Source organism: Eptatretus burgeri, chromosome 10 (assembly GCF_056783735.1).
Source record: "Eptatretus burgeri isolate ZD-2024b chromosome 10, Ebu_testis_v1, whole genome shotgun sequence".
In the NCBI taxonomy this organism is placed as follows: domain Eukaryota; kingdom Metazoa; phylum Chordata; class Myxini; order Myxiniformes; family Myxinidae; genus Eptatretus; species Eptatretus burgeri.
This window is the reverse complement of record NC_140970.1, coordinates 21,984,637-22,005,377: the sequence shown is the minus strand read 5'-3', so window position 1 is coordinate 22,005,377 and position 20,741 is coordinate 21,984,637. Positions and strand designations below refer to the sequence as shown.

The 20,741-nt window shown below is 43.8% G+C and overlaps 1 protein-coding gene and 1 pseudogene across 1 annotated transcript in view; one reads left to right on the top strand and one right to left on the bottom strand.

Annotated features, from left to right (window-relative positions):
* CCDC3 (coiled-coil domain containing 3) overlaps positions 1-20,669 on the top strand; it is a 27,298-nt gene extending 6,629 nt beyond the window's left edge. Inside the window, exons 2-3 of the mRNA XM_085897378.1 lie at positions 12,044-12,218; positions 20,145-20,669. Coding sequence (XP_085753504.1) covers positions 12,044-12,218; positions 20,145-20,462 — 493 coding nt within the window. The 3' untranslated portion in view covers positions 20,463-20,669. The remainder of the gene's footprint in view (positions 1-12,043; positions 12,219-20,144) is intronic.
* On the bottom strand, positions 3,469-4,419 carry LOC147018068 (uncharacterized; annotated as a pseudogene).
* Positions 20,670-20,741: the final 72 nt, after the last annotated feature.

The window sequence follows — 20,741 nt, the reverse complement described above, 5'->3', positions numbered from 1 at the left end:
AGAGGCCGATGCGTCGCACCAAGCCGGGAAACAAAATGGAGAACAAAAAGCTCAACGAACCAAGAAGAAGAGGAAGGAAAGGAAGAAGAGGAAGAAGCCTCCACTCGCAGCTCGAGCAAAACAACCGGCTCAAGTTCCTTCAGCAACAAAGCAGCAACCGAAGCTCACTGAGCCAACCGAAGCAAAAAACTTCCGAAGGCCTCAAGCCAAGCAAGCCAAGCAGGACCCGATGGCCTGCTGAACGACTGCTCTCTCCGAAGCAAAAAGCTTACTCCTCCCACGGGACTCCCATGCACTCTGCCACGGGACTCAGAACGGGACTCTTCACGAACTCTGCCACGGGACTCCCACCACGAACAAAGAAAGGATCTCCTCTATATCCTTTGCACCCCCTCCCCCGCACCCGGCGTGACTCATGCCCTCGTGATCCACCCCCCGCTCAACCACGGGTGGGAGGGAGTTGTTGACGTCACGGGATGGCAGGGTTCTTCTTCCTCTTTGCAGAAGAGGGGGAGGGACGTCTCCATTGTTTCGTTCCCTAACTATTAAATCGATCCGCAGCGCATCTAATCGATCTCTGAACATTTAAACAATGGAAGGTGAGCTATCTCGGGAACATGCACTTATCGACATAACTGACGAAGGGAACCTGTATGTTGTGTGCAATTGAATTCCAAATTCGTAACAATACATATACATACACACATACAATATATACAATACATACATACAATACATACACACATGCATACATACAATACATACATTACATACAATACACACATACACACATACAATACATACAATACATACATACATCCATATGCACAAACTAAGACGGATACCTGAGACCTGGGGAGGGCTTTGTTCCACATTCCGAAACCCACATATGGAGAGAGACACACACACACACAGGTCTGACAATTCTGCAATTCTGTTTATCAATTGTATAGTACTGGCTATTCCTAAAACAATATAATTTAAAGGATTGCTGTGATTGATGTTCATTTCACAACATCCTGTCTTCAACTCTATTTAAATTGTAAACCCCAAAACATAGTTCCCTTACCTGAAGTAAGAACTTTAACCTGTAAGCAATTGAATGGTTTTCCGACCGGATGGACCATCACCTGGGCACCGTTCCTCTTCAAGGTTTCGATTCTTTCAGCCCAGAACCTCTCCGAACGGCTGATCCATAACCACCGTCACGGATCCACGGTGCAAATCTTCTTTTGACGGCTCAAATCCATGTCATGGCGTTTGATAAACAGCATTAAAATTAACTAAGCGGACAATGCACGACAAGCCAGACTACACATCGCCCACCTGCAGTTCACACACCAGTTTGACTGAGTGCGTTTTTCATTTTTAGGCTACATGGGCTGAGAGCGTTTTCAAAGAACAACACGATTTCACATGTTCAATGACATGCAGGCTTGGGTTAGGGTTCATCTTGGAAAACGACTTTGTGTACATGCCGGTGATCATCATGCGCAATACCACAACAACTATAGTTTGAATTTGACAAAACTTGAACTGAGCAATTTTTAGAAAAGCACTCTTTAACTCTTTAACTAGTCCAATCCTCTTGTGGAGTCAGTCAAGGAGACCTTCTGCCCAAGTGTTTTACGGGACGTTTGAATGAAAGCGATTTGGACAGAAATTGATCATTTGTTCAGGATACTGGCGACAACTCGGGTACTCTTAATGAAGGGCATCGTGGATGACTGGCCACACAGTTTAATGCCCTTCCGAGGGACAGCACACTTTATTATGCAACACCCTTTCTGCAAAACCCCAATCCAACATGAATTTTTAGTCTCATCGGAACTTGAACCTCGACCAGACAGCTCACTTGCTCAGGAGGCAGTGCAGTACCTCTGCAGCGTCCTGTCAGAACATGAATGAACACAAAAATTACAAAACAAGTTTTAATTTGCTATTATAGCGTAGACATCTTTTTCACCCACATGTACTGTTCAGTATTGTCTTTGATATTCACTCAGTATTGAACACAGAATGTGAGCCATCGCAATGGCTGCATAATCAATTAATTAAACCTTATCCAATGTCAAAATTAACAAAGAATGAAAATCATGTTATGGAAATTAGATCAACTTCCCGCCACCTAAATTTTGTTCCTTTTGGAACTCCAAAATCAAACAAAATTTGCACTCGAAACAACCACCTGTCATCTATGACGTCTTGTAACAGACCGTGGGCCGAGCATCCATAAAGTGTCTAGTTTTTTTTTTTACTTTCGTGACCCACCTCGTGTATCTACCTGAAATTTTGCATAGATTTAGCTAAAAAAAAAAATCACTTAGAAAGAATTCATAACTCGTCAGTGCAAAAAGTTGCACATTAATTAGTTGTACTAATTAGCAAAACCTATAGCACCATCTTGTGTCCATTCTGAGATAGCTGTGTATTACTCGATGGGAATTCTGATGTCTATGTATTCATATAATTAGGGAGACTACTCGTATTGTGTTTTAATCATTTTATTTAAGAGTACAAGCAAAAATAGTAGCCTTTCTTTGAAATGAATTGTTTCATGTTTAACATGTTCACGTGCATCAATGTAATACATTGTGGTATCACACAATGATGATACGGTCACTTTGTCATGAAGCATCTACTACTCATCTGATTCTTCGTCATCAGAATCTAACTCTTTCGTGGTAATAGATCGTTTCTGCAGTCGACACACTTGCAAAGCTCCTTACATGACGCACCATGCCGTCGACAAGAACATGTTCCTTTGCCTGTCCCAGACGGCTTCTCACAGCTAGTTTTCTTGCATGAACAATATGTTAGTTCAAGCAAGCTGCTCGGAGCTGGAGGCTCCGAGTCGATGTCGAATTCATCGTCTACAACTTTCCATCCATGTCCATTTGGACTGGAAATTGGTGGAAACTGTTCCAGACATCTAGTGTGTACAGCAGCCTGGTAATTTGCTCTCACGACATGCTTCTTGAGAGAGAGGGTCTGCATTGGGTGGAAGACGTGCCTCTGATTTGGTTAACATAAGGAACAGATCGTATCTGGCTTCATTGACTTTCTTGCAGTCCTGCCCATTTGCAAACATTTTGCAAACAAATTCCTCCGCACCTTTCACCAATTCATCACTGACTGCGAATGAACTCCCCAACTCTTGAAAGACAGCAGAGCAAACAGTGTCACTTGCAAACAGCTTGAAGGCTTTGGGTTTCGACTTTCCATGAAAAGAGCTGACCGAATCACAACCTGTAAAACAGTGTAGTGATATCAAGGCTTTGCTGACATCTGATCCCAGATGTGAGCTTATCTTTGAACGACGCAGGGTCCTCCTATTGTTACCTCTTCCAGTGTGGAACAATACTTATGCTCCAATATGCTCAGACATGGTGATTCCAATCACAAAGATGTCTGTGTCAGGACTTTAGTCAAGATTCGGACCGGGTATGGAGCCCTATCTGTTGAACTTTATGGCTGATGTCTAGCAGCATACTGGCAGTGAAGGAAAAGACGAGTTTCTGCTTCTTCGTGGTTACACTCAAGTTCTGGCACAGAGTGAACAATCATTTGCTCATTCTCGTCTGTAAACTCATGGCACTCCCCATCATGAGCAACCAACACCTTGACTTTCTTCAGACATTCAGCTGGTTTCTTCATCCAAGTCTGGAAAAAAAACCTGATCAGTTCTGCTTTGTTCTCTCCACATGCCAGAAACTTCTTCCTTTGGTGAGGTACCTGGTGATCTTCACTGTAGATTTTTCTTAGCAAGCTGCCACCTACTGAACGTCTTCCCCTCTCAGCGTTATTGATGCTGTCTCTCCTGTAAGTATCAACTACAAAGTGGACAACATTACTCGGAACACTGAGGGCCAACTCAACAAGTTGCTTCAGAAAGTAATCCGCAAGCTTGCCAAATGTTGAAGGGATACTTCTTGGGGATAGTTATTGCACCATAGCCATGCCATCGATAATCCAGATGCTTCCAGGCAGAATGCTGACTTCTGGAAATGGCTGTACTTGTGATTCAATGACGCGAAGCAAGGAAGACTTTGCTGTTTTGTTTACTGACCCATCTGGATGTGCAAGGGAAAGCGGAAGTGGGCCCAAGTTGTATGTAAGCACGTGACCAATATCCAGCTCCCAGAAATTACCAATAATCACAAGTCGCTGAAACAGATTTCTATCAGCCATTAATATCACTTGTTTGTCTTTCACTTTCGATTGAGTTGACTTGTTCATTGACTGGAAGGTCTTGGTCTTCTCTTTCTTCAGTGGTTTGAACATATCTTCATTGCCCTGAAGATGTTCCTTGCAGTTTGAGATGAATACCGCATCTCGCTTCTCCCGTGCATTGATGGAATCTGCAGATACCTCCTTGGATGCCACAGCACCAGAAGCGATGTGAACTAACTTCTGCATCTGGCTATTGCTCGATTGATTGTGGTAATGTTACAAAAGTGGCGATAGCACTCGCCATGATACCCTGGAGCACAATGCTGCCTCCTGATAAGAGAGGAGAAAGAATGTGTAAAGGAATAGTTACTTCTTTCCATATATTGAAAAAAGTAATATTCAAGCAATGATATACACTCATCACCATATTTTATTAAGTAGTTCGGATGGGAAATGAGCAAGAGTGTAGATTAATAGGAAGAGGATAAATATAAGTGAGAGCAGAATTTAGAGCAGAACATCCAGTCGGATTCATAACTGTTAGATTACAGAGTATAGTAATCACTGGGTATTGATTTTTACCATTCTGTCAAAAATTAGGTAATGGTAGAAAGGAGATCCCACCTTCCAGATCCGTCACATTCATCGGAATGATCATCACGATCATCACCGGGCGCGGCATCGGTGGCTACAGCAGCTGCAATCCCCCACACCGAGCCTGTGCTGGCTGTGGTGTACTTGTAGCGCCTTGACAGCGACCTTACTTTTGGGGCTTCCTTCCACATCAATCCACTTAGCAGCACATTCCTGAAATTCCTCAATGCCTTCCTCATGAAATGGAATTACTTTGCTGTGGGTGTTTATGACATGCATAAAACAGAACCCCGAAGAACTGCCTTCAGAATCTTCGGCAGCACTAGCATCTTCGGCAGCACTAGCATCAGCACTTCAGAGTTTACAGCTTGCCTGAAACGAAGCGCGTGATTGGTTGATGAGTGTGGTGCTGTATGTCAAGAGCGCTGTGATTGGACGATGTTTATAAGAAAATTGTCACAATTTTGGGTGTTTTTTCCATGTTTTGAAAGAATGTGCAAGTTTTGTGTTTGACGAGTTTCAGATATGATTTCTATAATATTTTCACACAAAATATTATAAATACAGGTAGATACACGAGGTGGGTCTCAAAACTAAACAAAACGGGAGCTCGGCCCACAGTCTGACAGGCTTCATTATGACGCATTTCTTGTGAATAATTTATGTTTCTGTTTTTGATGAGCAATATCAAATACAGTATTATGCAAGTACAAAAAAAATCAAATTTTCATCTCACTCGACGCAACTACCTGTTTTTCGTTGGCCTTTTGGTGACATGTCTGGTGCATAAATACGAGGTCCGTCTAAAAAGTTACGGGACTGACTTCACAGAAATTTTATTCCAAAAAAATATATTGAAATCACAGCTTGTCCCCTTCAAAATAGTTTCCCTCCAGTCTTACACACTTGTCCATCCTCTTGTTCCACGCTTGGATGCACCCTGGAAGGCTTCTTCTGGAATACTGCGGAGCTCCGTCGTCACGGCCCTTTTGATGGCCTCCACAACAGGAAATCGGGTCCCCTTGATCACCCCCTTGAGCTTGTGGAATAGGAAGAACTCACAAGGGGCCAAGTCTGGCGAATACGGGGGGTTGCTCCAGAGTTGGCACGTTCCTTTCCGCCATAAACTGTTGGATGCTCAAGGCATTGTGAGCAGGGGCGTTGTCATGGTGGAGCACCCAGTCGTTGTTCTCCCATACATCCCTCCTCTTGTCCCGGACTGATCTCATGAGGTGCCGGAGATCTCCTTGCACACATATTGATTCACTGTTTGACCCTGTGGTAGAAACTCGAAATGGATGATGCCCTTGATGTCAAAAAACGCGATGAGCATCACCTTGACCTTCAACATCCTTGCTTTCTTTGGTCATGGTGATGCCAGAATTTTCCACTGATGACTCTGCCATTTGGTCATGGGATCGTATTCGAATATCCACGATTCATCGCCAGTAATAACTCTCCCGAGCAGGTCTGGATCGTCCTCGAGGCGCTCAATAATGTCTTGACAGACAGTGACTCTTTGCTGTTTCTGGTCTTCGGACAACAGCTTCTTGGGGACCATCTTTGTGCACACCTTGCACATTTCGAGACTTTCAGTGATGATGTTCCAGACAGTGTCCTTGTTGATGGAAAGTTCCTCAGCAATCATCCGCACCGCGAGTCGATGATCTGCACGCACCATCTGCTTCACACGCTCGATGTTGTCTGCCGTTCTGCTCGTTGAAGGTCTTCCAGACTGTGGATCATCTTCAACCTCCTCCCATCCCTCTTTGAACCTCTTGTACCATTCAAATACACGTGCACGTGACATCGTTTCTTCCCCGTAGACTTGCTGCAGCATTGCGAAGGATTCAGAAGGCGTTTTGCCAAGCTTGGCAAGAAACTTCAGATTGGCTCTCTGCTAACGACTCATAGCACGACGACTCAGACAAGACAATGTGTGAACCACGATCTGAAAAAAATCACACAATGAGCGCAGTCAACCATCACCAATCATATATATTGCTGGAATGTTGCGAAAGACTGTGACGCAACCCATTCATTCAAGTTGTGTAAGTGGAGCACACAGCAGGCTCAGTCCCGTTACTTTTTACACGGACCTCGTGTATGTTGGAACTGTGGACTTTTTACACGGACCTCGTGTATGTTGGAACTGTGGACTGCATGGTGGACTCGAGGTGAAATCCTCCAACTGAACGTTCCCCAGTGTAGCGATGGATTGTCCTCCGGTTCGTATGTCGCTGTCTGCCGGGAAAGCTGAACAGATATTCATTTCGCTTTCCGACGTACAAAAACTTCAAAGAGAATCTGTCGCCAAGAGCCGATTCGTCCATCTGATAGGATGGTGCCGAGTGACCTATCCAGGACGAACCAGTGTGGTTTTATAACCTCATAACAAGGATTTTGCGCCAATTTTCAACGGCAGTAGATTTACCAAAGCCGTGGTTATAATGGTCCAAATTCACGAACCGTGCACCAGGCCAGCACATGATGGTGAAAACAGGTTTAATAAATACAAACAAGAAAGAGTGCAATCAGAGATTGCAGATCCTCGTCAGGACTTATTTTGTGTGGTACTTGTGTAGTTATGTGTGATCTATTTTGTGTGGCGTTTGTGTGCTGGTGTGTTATGTAATTAATAAGAGACATAACTAGAACTGCCACCATATAACTGCTGGCAGTGATGACCGGGAACCAAGACGTCCCACTTTGATGCAACTCCGCTTTGATCGGGCACCTGACTCTGACCCACGACGTTTATTATTATTCAATTGATTTTAGAATGGGATGAAAATAAATTAAATTCAGATCAAATGGAAGACCAAATAGGTACAGTCCTGCATTGGAGTCATCACAAGGAACCCAAACAAGCAAAAAGCAAGAATGAAGTCATCAGGAGGATCCTGGATCGGATTCACATTTCAGCTGCTATTCCTCTACCCTCAAACCCATCCAGGCACAAACAACTGAGCATTATTCAAAAAATACAAAAAAAGAACCCAGTTCAAAAACATTAAATAATTCTGGGTGCCAGACCATGTGTCCGATCAAGTTGAAATTTAAAATATGTATTCCCCATCACGACAAGATCATAATTGTGAAATTTCACATTGACTGATTAAGCAATATTTCCCTTCAATCCAATATGGCGACCAAACCATGTGACCTATAAATTACACCCGATCAAACTTGTACACCCATGGCTTGGGGAACATCTGTGTGAAGTTTCCCCTCGATCTGTCCAGCCGTTCTGGAGAAGAAGATTTTTTTTTTTAATAGGTTTTTAGGGTAAATCCAATGTGGCTGCCAAACCATCTGACCTTTGACATCATACGTGTGCACCTTTTGTTTCTCATGCAAAGGTTGTCATGCATTTAAAGTTTCGCCTCGATCTGATTTGCCACTTCAAAGAAGATTTTTGAAGGTTTTTTTTCAAAACAATATGGCTGCCAAAGCACGTGACCAAAGATGTCATCAATTTTTTTCTCTGAACCTTTTTATCCTGAGATGACCCTCAAAAATGTTCATACTGATTAGATGTAGCATTCTACATTTGCAATGACGTCATAATTAAGGCACCTATGATGTCATAAAAATTCACATTCCCCATGAGAAGCACTTTCCACGTGCCAATTTTCAATTTTTTCTTTTTTGCGGTTTAAGAGATGCAGAGATCCAATTTTTTTTGTTCCAACATGGCTTTCACACCATGTGATGTATGACATCATGATTATAAATGCAACATTCCACTTGAGTAGTTCCTCCTATGGTGAAAATTTTGGATCGATCCGACAAGTGATTGCAGAGAAAAATACTAAAGTTCTGTGCGGACAAACAAACAAGCAGTCATAGACTGGTACTTACGAAATCGTCAACTTGACCTCTGACCTTGTCTAATAAAAGCTGTCTCTCGAGAAGGTAGCAACGCAAACTCTAAGTTTCTATGATGATTCTGTACCAAACCATCAAAAATCGAATGTTTTGGATGTTTGACCTCACTGTGACCTTGACCTTTGACGAATTTTGACCAAAATCTAATCAGCACAAGCCATCACCCTCCTGAATCACGTGGTGTAATTTGACATTGGTAGCTTCTTCCGTTCTCGAGTTATCTGTACCAAACCATCAAAAATCGAATATTTGACCTCACTGTGACCTTGACCTTTGACCGATTTCGACCAAAATCTAATCAGCACAAGCCATCAGCCTCCTGAATCACGTGGTGTAATTTGACATTGGTAGCTTCTTCCGTTCTCGAGTTATCGTGCCTACAAACAAACAAACAAACAAACAAGCAGTCATAGACTGGTACTTACGAAATCGTCAACTTGACCTCTGACCTTGTCTAATAAAACCTGTCTCTAGAGAAGGTAGCGACGCAAACCAGAAGTTTCTACGATGATTCTGTACCAAACCATCAAAAATCGAATGTTTGACCTCACTGTGACCTTGACCTTTGACCGATTTTGACCAAAATCTAATCAGCTCTAGCCATCACCCTCCTGAATCACCTGGTGTAATTTGACATTGGTAGCTTCTTCCGTTCTCGAGTTATCGTGCCTACAAACAAACAAACAAACAAAAACACACACACACACACAAACACACACACACACACACACACACATGATGGAAGTCATCAATATACTGACAAAATCTTTAGATTTCATAAGTAACAAACAAACAAACAAACAGACCCAAATGCAATTCCCTCCCCTTCGGCGAGAGTAAAAAAGGGGATAGGGAGACCAAGGAGGAGAGAAAAGCATGTATCCCAGTTCTTCTATACACTATAATCCCCCACACGCTCAATATCTGGAAGGGCTTATCACGCTACCTTAGTCACTCGACCAATAGTCAGACAGAGAAAAATGATGAGACAAGGAAGTGAAAAACAATTTTCTCCACATGCTATGTCCACACTGGGTTTTCAGGAACCTGTTGAAGGAAGACGGGAGCAAGATGGTGGGCTCTGCTGGTGGGAATGAGAGAGAAAGAAGAGATGATTGGCAGACCACATCCTGGCTTTGTAGTTTCTTAAGATGCACACTTGCCCAGCTTTGCGGAATCCCGTTGCTGTGATGTGCCGTGTCGACTCGCTTGAGCTCCACGGGACATCTATGGCTCAACATTGCTCCACAACCAAACCCAGATCGCTTCACTCACTCCAGCTTTTGCTTGACTGTTCTGCCGTGCTTGAGGTCTCTCTCGCTGTTTCTGCCCCTTGACTATCATTCACCCCACTAAGGCATGCTCATTGGTTCTTCCACAGCCCTCTCGAACCCACAAAACAACCACCGTTGCTAGTGGTTTGAGGTGGTTCTTACCTCAGTGCACAGTCAGGAGGTGCATCTTGGCTGTCTTCATGAGGAAGGGGTTTTCACTTGGCTTGCGGATCTGGCTTTTTGGCGGTTCATTTTCAAGAAAAATACATAGACAGATTACAAAGGGAATGATTTAAGGTGTAGAAGAATTGAGTTCTTCTTTGTCGGACTCTGAGACCATTTATTAACAACAAACAACAACAACAAGCAACAACAACAAACATGCGCATTGAGGAAGAAGGAAAAACAAGACACAAGCAATATCAAACACGACCTTCTTTCTCCTAAAAATGCACACAACAATCCCCTTTATACCAGTTTGACAGGAAAAACAGGGGAGGGTGAGACATCTGGCAAGATTCAACTATGGGAAGGGCTGACAGGCACAAGGCAAGAGAACTAAGAACTGCAACACATGGCCACGTTTGGTGGGAGGGGGAGATCGACACACTCAGGACAGTTTGCAGATTCAATGCCAGGTCAGCCTTGAAGAAAGGATGATAAGTTTGGGGAGGAAAGGCAGAGAGTGGGTGGAGGGATACAAGAGCTCAGTACTTTGAACATGCATTCTCAAAACACCCAGCCTGTTTTCATGGAGTGAGCAAGGCCTTTGCCATCAAAAGCCAATAGAGTTATTTAATTTTCCTTGGACAACAAGGCGTCTGTTGCAGTAGCCTTCCGGGAGTTATTTAATTTACACTAGACAATGGGGCGGCAGCAAGGCGTTCCTCTCTTCAGCAGCTGGGCAGTTCCATTTAAATATTGGAGATATGAATCTTGGTTATATGTATTTCAGTGAGATAAATGCACATAAGATTTAGTAAGATACAATTCTACTTTACTTAGTATATTCATCTAAATCACTATGGAGGTCAAAAGACTGTCGAGGAGGGGGAGAATTTACTAACAGTCATTTGACTCCAGTACAAAAGTAAGACCTTATTTTATACTGTGTTCAATTAAAAAGTACCAGCAACAAGGGAATATTATTGAGAATAAATGAATATAATTATTTTTTTACTTCCACAAAGGGATTAAGGAGGGAGGAGTGTAGCAGGGGTTTAGACACATACAAAGGGGGAGGGGTCACGGCTATCACCTCCGAAACAAACTTCAACAGGTGACGTATCGTTGTTACACAAAAACCACACATTGATGCTAAACATGTACTAAAGTCTATGTTATACCCATTATTCCTTATTCACATCGCCACGACAATATATTATTTGATTAAAAATCCTGTATTTAATTCTGATTTTATTTTTGATTGGTATGTTCTTGATAGTTTATCAAACCATTTAATGTCACAATTTATTTGATACAAAATTGCAAACATTTGGAATATGTGATGAAAATCATGCAATTTAATAATTGCACTCCAAAATCCTTAAGTTTTTTTGTAAAACAGTGAGGTCTGGATCTGGCCGTGATTGTGACGGGATGTCTCGCGGTATCCAAAAAAAAAATCATGCACCAGTTAATCAATGGGAGATGAGCTCTCTGGTTGAGAGTTAAATTTATACGAGAATCAGATGTGACAAAAACTCTCCACCTGGTTTAGTGTAAGCAGAAGACATGGAGCAAATAGTGCTTAAGGAATTTAAGCTGGCTGTCCCATTTGTAGTGCAATGTAAATGTTAAAATAAAAATTCAGAAGCCTTTACACCGATACCTTTACCAACCCAAGTGTCATGGTTGAGCACTTTGCTAAGTTGCTAAGATTGTCTGAACCTTTCTGGTCTGTAACTGCCGAAGTGGTCTAATGAGTGGCCAGACTCCAACGGGAGAGCAAACTCGATCAGTGCTCACTTATGATGTGACAAGCATGTGTCACAACTTGTATGGTGAAATGCAGCGTGCTTTTGGTTTTCACACACTGACAACCGAGATTAACTGGAACTAATGACCTAATTTTTTCCGTCCGACATACATTTGTCCCCTTCATCCCGTAGGCTGAATTACCTGAATCATTTCGTTCCTCACGGCGTTAATTTCCAGGACGGGATCTTCCCAGACACGGAAGACATGCGTCGATTGTTTGCCGACCGTTTCCAGTTTGCCAACTGCACAGCTGAGACTCAGCTGCACACCTATACAAGCAGGTGGCAAGAGCACCAGGAAGAGGAGGTGTGTGTTGTTACAAGTATTGGGTTACATATTGTGTGAGTGATTTGGTGTCATTATTTTCTATGTTGTATGTCGACGCATAGATTTTACTGTATGTAATTTGCTGCATGTGTTTGTTGTATTACTGACGTTGTTTATTATAGCGCCAGAGAGTCTGCTAATGCAGACCATCTGAGGTCATTGGTCTAATACCTCTGCGAGCCACCCTTATGGGGATTTATTTTTTAATCGCTCTATAGTACACAAGCCTTTGTAGCTATGTGAAAGGCAATAGTAAATGATTGCTGACCCCATTTCTTAGTGGGTGTCGGGAAGTGTTTTAGGTTCCCACAAAAAATGTATTTTTTTGATTTATTCAAAATGCCAACAGGATTACACCAGCATCCGACATTGCCGGGGAACCATTGCCAGTGGTTTATTAAAAAAGGGATAAGACACGGGGCGTCAAGCCAACGAAGCTCGGATGAATCCAGCACACAAGACAATAAATAAAGGAAGGGATGACACTAACGTCATGTACAAATAAACTCATTCCCCTGAAGTGCCAATATATCGACTTACAGTCTTGCACACTTAAGGGGGTAGGTGAGGACTTGAGCAAATGAACAGGCAAGCAAATCTCTGTTTGCCACAGCAAATTCTGGTGGTCGGGTGTCTCTGTACCGCTCTGATACAGCAGGGCCGGATGAATCGACGATGACCTGGAGCAATGGATTGTAAGCCAACTGGACATCATCAGGCTGATAAGCAGAGTCCTCGGCAGAGGGTCCACAGCCGAGAGAGTTTGCGGGCCAAGAGCATTCACACGTATGTGCGTGGGTGGCTTTTATCAACAAAAGACTGCCCTCCAGTATGCAGCTGGTCCTGTGAGCGGCTGTCCCACGACCCAGGGACAGCATCTCCACATTGTCCTGCCCACTCGGGGTTTTCCATGGCCTTACAGCGGTGCACTACATTTCCGGGTGTGTGGTCCGCCGCAAAGTGGCCAGTGGGGGTATTCCTCAAGCCACACCTGTAGTGTCTTTATGTTTGGGTTCACTCACCTCAAGCCCTTTATCTGGCCTCGCCTTCCACGTAACAATGTTCCTGCCTTATTACCCTCACCAAAAGAGAGTGTATTGTATTTGGATCCATTTGTTTGTTTGTCCGCATCGAATGTGCTAACGTTGGCCATCAATGCCACCGACGCTGTCTTTTTCAACCGAATGCCTTTATGAAGTACTAGCAGAGTGTGCTTACACATTTTGTAAGCATACGAATTGTGCTTCCCCATTGTCTCGGGTCGCTCACCTGCATTTGATTTTTCAATTATTTATTTTCATTTATTTTTTCATTTACTTATATTTTCATTTACGGATGTTTTCCGACGGTTCTATGATTTTTTTTTTCCAGTGTATCGGCTTCAATATCCATCGGTACGCAACATTTCAGCTTTCTACGTCACCCTGAAGGTCCCGATCTTTAATATCAATATATATACATATATATATATATATATATATATATATATATATATATATATATATATATATATATATATATATATATATATATATAGTTAGGCTGTGGAAATTGACAGAACACCATAAAGGTGCCGAGATCAGGTCGGCCGATAAGTCCGTGTCCAGATAGATTTCCCCACCGTTGTTTAAAGGGAACTATTCATGTTTACCGGGCTGTGATCTTTGAGTTAGCCGTTATTCTTTATTATCGATGTTTTGGACCAACCACGTCCACCACCAACATCTTTCTCAACAACCGCTTTGCAACAACCACCACCACCACCAACATCGCTCTCAACAACCGCTTCAGACCAACTGCCTTCCACCACCACAACCACACCTGCCTCTCACCAAACCACGCCATCCTCACCACTTCGCCAGCAATCGTCAACATCTCCACACCACAAACATCGCCTCACCTTCATCTCCGAAACGACACCATCTTTGCGCCAGCCGCGGTGAGTTCGCATCGAGGGGCGTCGCTGCAGGCCGACGCGGGACGTTTGCTCGTCGGATCAAGCTAGGTGATCTCGCGCACGTCCGCTTTCCGCGCAGAGGTCAGAGGTTGAGGATCGGAGGCCAAACCGCATCTCTCCAGCCCTATAAAAGGACGAGCAGAGCGCCAAGCTCGCGTTCGAGTTGGGTCGAGTCGAGTTGATCGGTCGGCCTGAGTCAGTCTGGAGAGGTCGGGGAGTCGGGAGGAAGCCAGAAGTCAAGGAGCTGCGTGGAAGTGTGGGCTCGTGGCGGTGTCGGGAGCTTGGAGCTTGCAGTTGGTGGAGAGTCCGGGCGTCGCCAAGGAGATGCGAGCTGGAGGCGCAGCCTTGCCTGCTGTGTCACGCGGAACTGCGCGTTCATGTGGAGAGAGCTGGAGAGAGCTCGCCAGCCAGCGACAGGCGGTCCGAGGTGATCGGGCTTCGGCGCAGTTCGAGCATCACTGAGGGACGGACGGGTTCTTACAGAGCATCAACTCTAAGAGAGCAAAGACCGGTTCGTTCCTCTCAAACGAGTTGTCGACTGAGACTGAATCACCCGTCTGCTTGGCAAGGCCTGAGCTCGACCGCGGCCACGCTAGCTGCCGAGGGGAAGGAGCATCGCGGGTCGCCCAAGCGCGTTCGTGTGGAGAGAGCCAGAGAGAGCTCGCCTGCCACACGGAAGGCCCGAGCTCGACCGCGGCTACGCTTGCTGCTGTGGGGGCGGGACGTCGCGGGTCGCCCAAGCCAGACACCACGAGGGTGCAGGTAACCTGCAACGGTCTCGTGGGACTCGTTCGGTCTGCCAAGTCCCACGCCATAAAGACCCAAGAGGTCCAGTCTGACCCCATTGCCTTTGATGGGGTCTTTTTCCTGCTTTTCTTTCGAATGAATGTTGTGGCGCCGAATCCCGTAAGTAAAACTGTGTAAGTGACTGTACATTAATAATTACTTATAGACGGTTGTAGCGCTTTGTCTTGCCCACGCGCCGTGCCGCATTCATTGCTTGTTCTGTGTACGTGCATGTTGGTGTTTTTGAATGACTGCATGATTGTTCCTGCACACGTAGAGTAAATAAATGTGCTGGTTTAAATGTAAACCTGTTCGTTGCGTCCATGCCCCCATTGAAATGCCATCTTGTATTGCAGAATATAGTTGGTTTTTAAATTGCCGGTAAAGTGATCGGGTCCAACGGGACTGCGCGATATTACCCCGCTCGGTTATCCCAAAAGGAAGCGGGCTGCTTAAGCGGCTCGTTTCCAAGCGGTCCCGTGAGGTACAACCTCTCAGTAACCCACCTGCGCGAATAATTAGGTAAATCGAAGATTTGGCGATCGGACCCTGTGGCGCGGGTAGGGTACGGACAAGGTTGTGGTGGGATTGAAAACCCATCCGTGACTGGTTTCTGACGCCATTGCAGAAAGTCACGACTGGATTGTCCGTTCGGTGGGCGAACCGGCTGCTATTGGTGAAAAGCGGTCGTTCGCACGACCGACAGGCGGGCGCGAATACTGCAGCAATATATATATATATATATATATATATATATATATATATATATATATATATATATATATATATATATATATATATATATATATATATATATATATATATATATTTCAATTAGAATGTGAGTACGTCTACAAAGTATGTACGGTACAATTAGAATGCGAATATGTCTACAAAATACATACTATAAAAATCACACAAAAGTCCTGGCAGGGGTCTGCAATCGCTGATTGCTCTTTATAGTCGGTGTTGTGTTTTGTCTGAATCTTACCATGCAGAAACTAAAGATAAATTTAAACAACTGGGAATTACAACCATTGCTGCAGTTGCAGCTTTGAAGGTGTCTTAGTGAGGTGTTAAATCACATAAATGGCTCATGTATAACTTTGATAGCAAGATGCAAGATGCACCCACAAACTTATCCAATTATACCTGAGCCAGCAATGATTGTTCTGTGACAAGCTGGATAAATATTTGCCTCCCCAAGAGTGCAGATTTGTGAATGTTGAGTGTCACACGGTTGACGTATCTAGGAGGGGTGGGGAAATTATTATGCAATTGCTTTGAGAGTTCAAGAAACTGTGCATGGTGAACCATGCCAGGTGGCCAGGTGATTATTTCTAATTGGCTGATTTTTTTTTCTTCCAATAAAAGATAAGCCTTGTGAGCTGTCCTGAGTGAATAAGAATAAAATATAAAAGCACAGGAATGCTAGTGTGGGGCAGCTAGGCAGGACCAGGACATAGTCTAATGAGTGAATGAGTCAACCATCCCAGAGCAATGTATGACATGACCATGGTCGGACTCGCACCTTGGCCAATATTGAGCCACATGAGCTGTGTTTTCATCATGTCTTGGCTCAAGAGATGCCCCATGTGCTGTGGCCAGGAACAAGAATGAGACTTGGCTTCATAAGTGAAACTGTGAGCTGTGTCATCACATTTATCTCATGTAAGCATGTTGGAATCAAACTGCCAGCTTGTTTCAAGTGGAAGAAAGAGCAAATATTTAAAGGGAGATTTCAACTTTAACTTTCGTGTGTTCATCTGTTTTTGACCTCTATGTTCTGTATGTTTTGTGTTTATGCAGTACAAATGAGTACATCTATGCACACCGATCTTAGGTAGAGAAATGGTAAAGACTTTCAACAATGCCATTGTCATTGTAAAACGACTATATGACGTGTTATTTATCAGCGACAGATTTATGATATCTTTGCGGTCAACTACTTGGTTGAATTCAAAGATTTTGATAATTTTATGCTTTATTTTTATAATCATTGCATTTTTACTAATTGTAAAGCTTATGTAAATATGTATGCACTACTTAAATACATTCGTTCATTTTTTTTGTTTGTAAATGTGCTGGTTCCATCCTTTGTTTTGATTATGTCCATTGTAAATGGGTGAGCTTGTGCACGGAAGATTTTCTGTCACAAATAGAAGAGTTTTTCCTCACTTAATCCAAGTGTGTGAATCACAGCAAGGTCTTTTGGACCATCAAGTTGATGGAACATAATCCCTTCCGGGGTGGTCAATTGGGCCTTTGAAAGTGTGCCGATATCCCACTCATGACATGAGACGTGCAACATGATAACTTTGATAGTGGTGATGAACTCAAGCTGTTCGGCTTAGGGTTAAGTGCAATTATATCGCCTGATGTTACGGCTATTTAAGTACATGAAGGAGCAATTTTTACCTGTGACGTGTCACAGGTCTACAAGGGCCTCACAGTTTTTGTTAAGGGTCAATTTTTCAAATTTTTCAAAGTCATTCTTGTTCTATCAAGGACTACATTGTCACACAACAATAAAAATGTATCCTGGGTAAGATTGCAGTGCTGTTCTAAACCAATAGGGTAATGTATCACATCAAATCAAAGGTGAACAAAATATCAAGCAAGAAGATGTAGGTTTAGAATTGACATAATTCAAGCTTGAAAGCTTGATTGGCAGACTACTGTGTTACATAATATGGACTACCTTTTTGGAAAGAAGACACTGATTAAGCCACTTCTCCCACAAAATTTCCACAAAGCCAGACTCGTCTGGAGTTAGCCAGGGCAGCAACCGTCACATTGGTGTTATTGAGTGGGATTCAAACCTGAAGTGTGGGAAACAGTTGCCGCAAAGCAAAATATCAGAGCATGCATTAAGCACAAAATATTGATGGCAGCCTTGTCGCAATGTCAAGTCGAGGTGAGCATGACCAAAAGGGCGCATGCTGGTTAGGTGTTGCTACAACCCGATAAAACATTGTAGAGGCGGGACCTCTTGAGGGCATAGTAAAGTCATCTCCCCTGTCTGGCAGTCCTTCAGATTCCCCAATCGTTGACCTAGTGCTCCAAGGTGAATCGCCAGAACAACGCAGCAGTGTGGAAATTATCCTCACACGATGGGCATGCTGGCACAGCTTATGGCTGGCTTGGAGGCTAGGCTGAGTACTGGGATGGACAGTTTGGGGGCCAATCTTGGCAGGAAAATTTACGCTGTGCAAGGGGAGTGTGCGAGGTGGCGGGAGATGTGGCAAGTGTATGGCGTGAGATGGCGATCGGCTTGGCTAAGCTAGAGGGGGAGATAGTCAGGTGAAAAGGGAGAGTAGCTGGGTTAACACGGGAGATAGAAGGACTTAAAGGTGAGCAGAGGGAACTAAGCAAGGCGATAACAACAAACACAGGAGCAATGGGGGAAGGAAGGGCTGAAAAGGCAAAAAAGGAATGGAGGGGAAGATAATAACGATAAAAAGAGGTAACGGAGAAAATGGAGGAGATGGGACGGAGAGTTTTTCATTCCTGAGAGTTTGCTTCTGTATTCATCCACCCCCTGCATCTTGTCCACCACATTGAACTGAGTAAGGGCAGCTGGATCTCAAAAGGCCTCCCTAACCTCTTATTCTTACCTTCATCCCTTGTTCATCTGTCTCCATCTATTTTGTTCCTTGGCCCCACTGTTGATGTTTCCCCCCTCTCTTTCTGCTGTTCTTTTTACACTGTTGCATCCTGATCCGTTTGGTGTTCTAACTCTTCCACGAGCTTTGACTTTGTATGCAACAAAAAAATGCAGTCTGTTGAAGATGTAATTCCAGGAACTGTTAATGTCAAGAGACAATGCGATAATGGATCAGTCTGTGAGGGAGATAGCGGATTCCAGACCAGAACAATCTCTCTTGCCGAACTGTCTCACATGTCGGTCCCTTGGCGGCTATCTGAAGACCATGAAGGATACAATGACGATATCTAACAAAGAATGACTGTCATTTGGAGAGAACCTATTAATAAAAGAAGTAGACTGAGTGTAAAGGGCAGCTAGATCTCAATAGGCTTTGGAAGCAATACAATGGACCGTAGTTTGATGACTGACTCACAGCCAACTGACATCATCACAAGAAAAGTCTCCACAGATGAGAAAGAGTAAACTGTGGTTGGAGGACATCAGAAAATCCATGTCTGGAGAAAGAGCCTCATAAGTGGAGTCATCAATATTGAGAGGATGGTATATCGCACAATGGGCCACCGTCCATCAAAAACAAGTGGATGTTCTGGAGAAAGACACAAAGTTAGAAATAATCATTGGGGTCATGGGAGGTGGGTGAGTGTGGTGTGTGGAAGTGAGAGCGAGGGGCATGTGTAGTAGGAAAGAGTTATGAACATCGTAAATTACCACCAGGATGTGAGGAGTAGCCAGAGAAGGAAACAAATGAGTCAGGACCACCCTATGTAAGGAAGGTTTTTGTCATAAAGAGAATGTCAAGAGATGCAGAGGTAACATGAACAGAAATATCTGAGAAGCTTGTTTGAATCCTACAGGACCTACAGGAGACCTCCAGAGGAAGAAGGAATGGAGACTATGGAGATTGGAGCTATTAGGGTGGGAAGAGGGAGAGGAGGAGTTGAGGGTAAAGAAGATGGATGGATTGAGGGGGGGGAGTGGGTGGTAAGGATATTGGAGTGGAAGGAAGGAATGGGGTATGACAGATGAGGGGTGTGAGAGCTGAATGGAGAGGCAGGATGGTTTGGGAGAGCTGTGGGGAGGAGTAACAGAGAGGGCAGAAGTGGGGACGGAATGGGTTTCCGCTGGATGTCAGCATTCATAAAAACCTGCTTATAAGAAGCAAAATAAGTCGTGTTACTCAAGAATAGCCGACAATCACTACAATTAAAAACCCGTACATTTTAATCAGTGGACATGGCAGTTTGTGTTTTTATTTATTTATAAATAATAAATATGACTACAATGTTAAACTGGCAGGTTTTGCCCTTTTCCTGCACATTCACTTCATACTCTATGTCATTTATCAGCATACATTAACTTTATACGACTTTGGAAGACAATTTTGTTGAACAAAAAAAAGAACTCAGTTTCTAACTCAACTTACCCATCACATTGATTCAATCGGTGTGTCTGTTGTTCATCCCTCTCTCGACCTCCATCACCTCTCTGGCAGATACTCTGCTCGCCCATTCAGAAAGCCTTGCTGGAGGAGGAAGAGAGAAGCCAGGCCATTGAACAAGAGGTCACGGCCCTAAAAAATCGAAACCATCGTCTCCTCGAGAAGGTGAACAAGTTGAGAAAGGTCGCGGTGCAGGCAAATGAAGATGCAAAGAAGGCCAAGGAGGCTTTTGCCAAACTTCAGGCCAGATTTGGGCTCAGCCCTCCTGGAAGGGCCAGAGTACACAGGGCCCCCCGGACCATGATAAAGTCATCTGCATATGGAACCAAGCATAAGTACTGGGTAGAAATTGGGTCTGGAGATCATACATGAATTGGTTCCTAATTAGTGCATCTTTCCACCCACGAGATAAAATTGCGATAGTTTCTGTTAAAATCATTAAAATTGTGCTTCCTATGCTCTTCTCCTCAACATCACTGCAGTGTGTGTGTGTGTGTGTGTGTGTGTGTGTGTGTGTGTGTGTGTGTGTGTGTGTGTGTGTGTGTGTGTGTGTGTGTGTGTGTGTGTGTGTCTCGAACTGAATCGAATCCCCTAATTTTACATATTGTTTTCAGCGATATGTGAAGAATTGGTATAATTTATGTGTGTGAC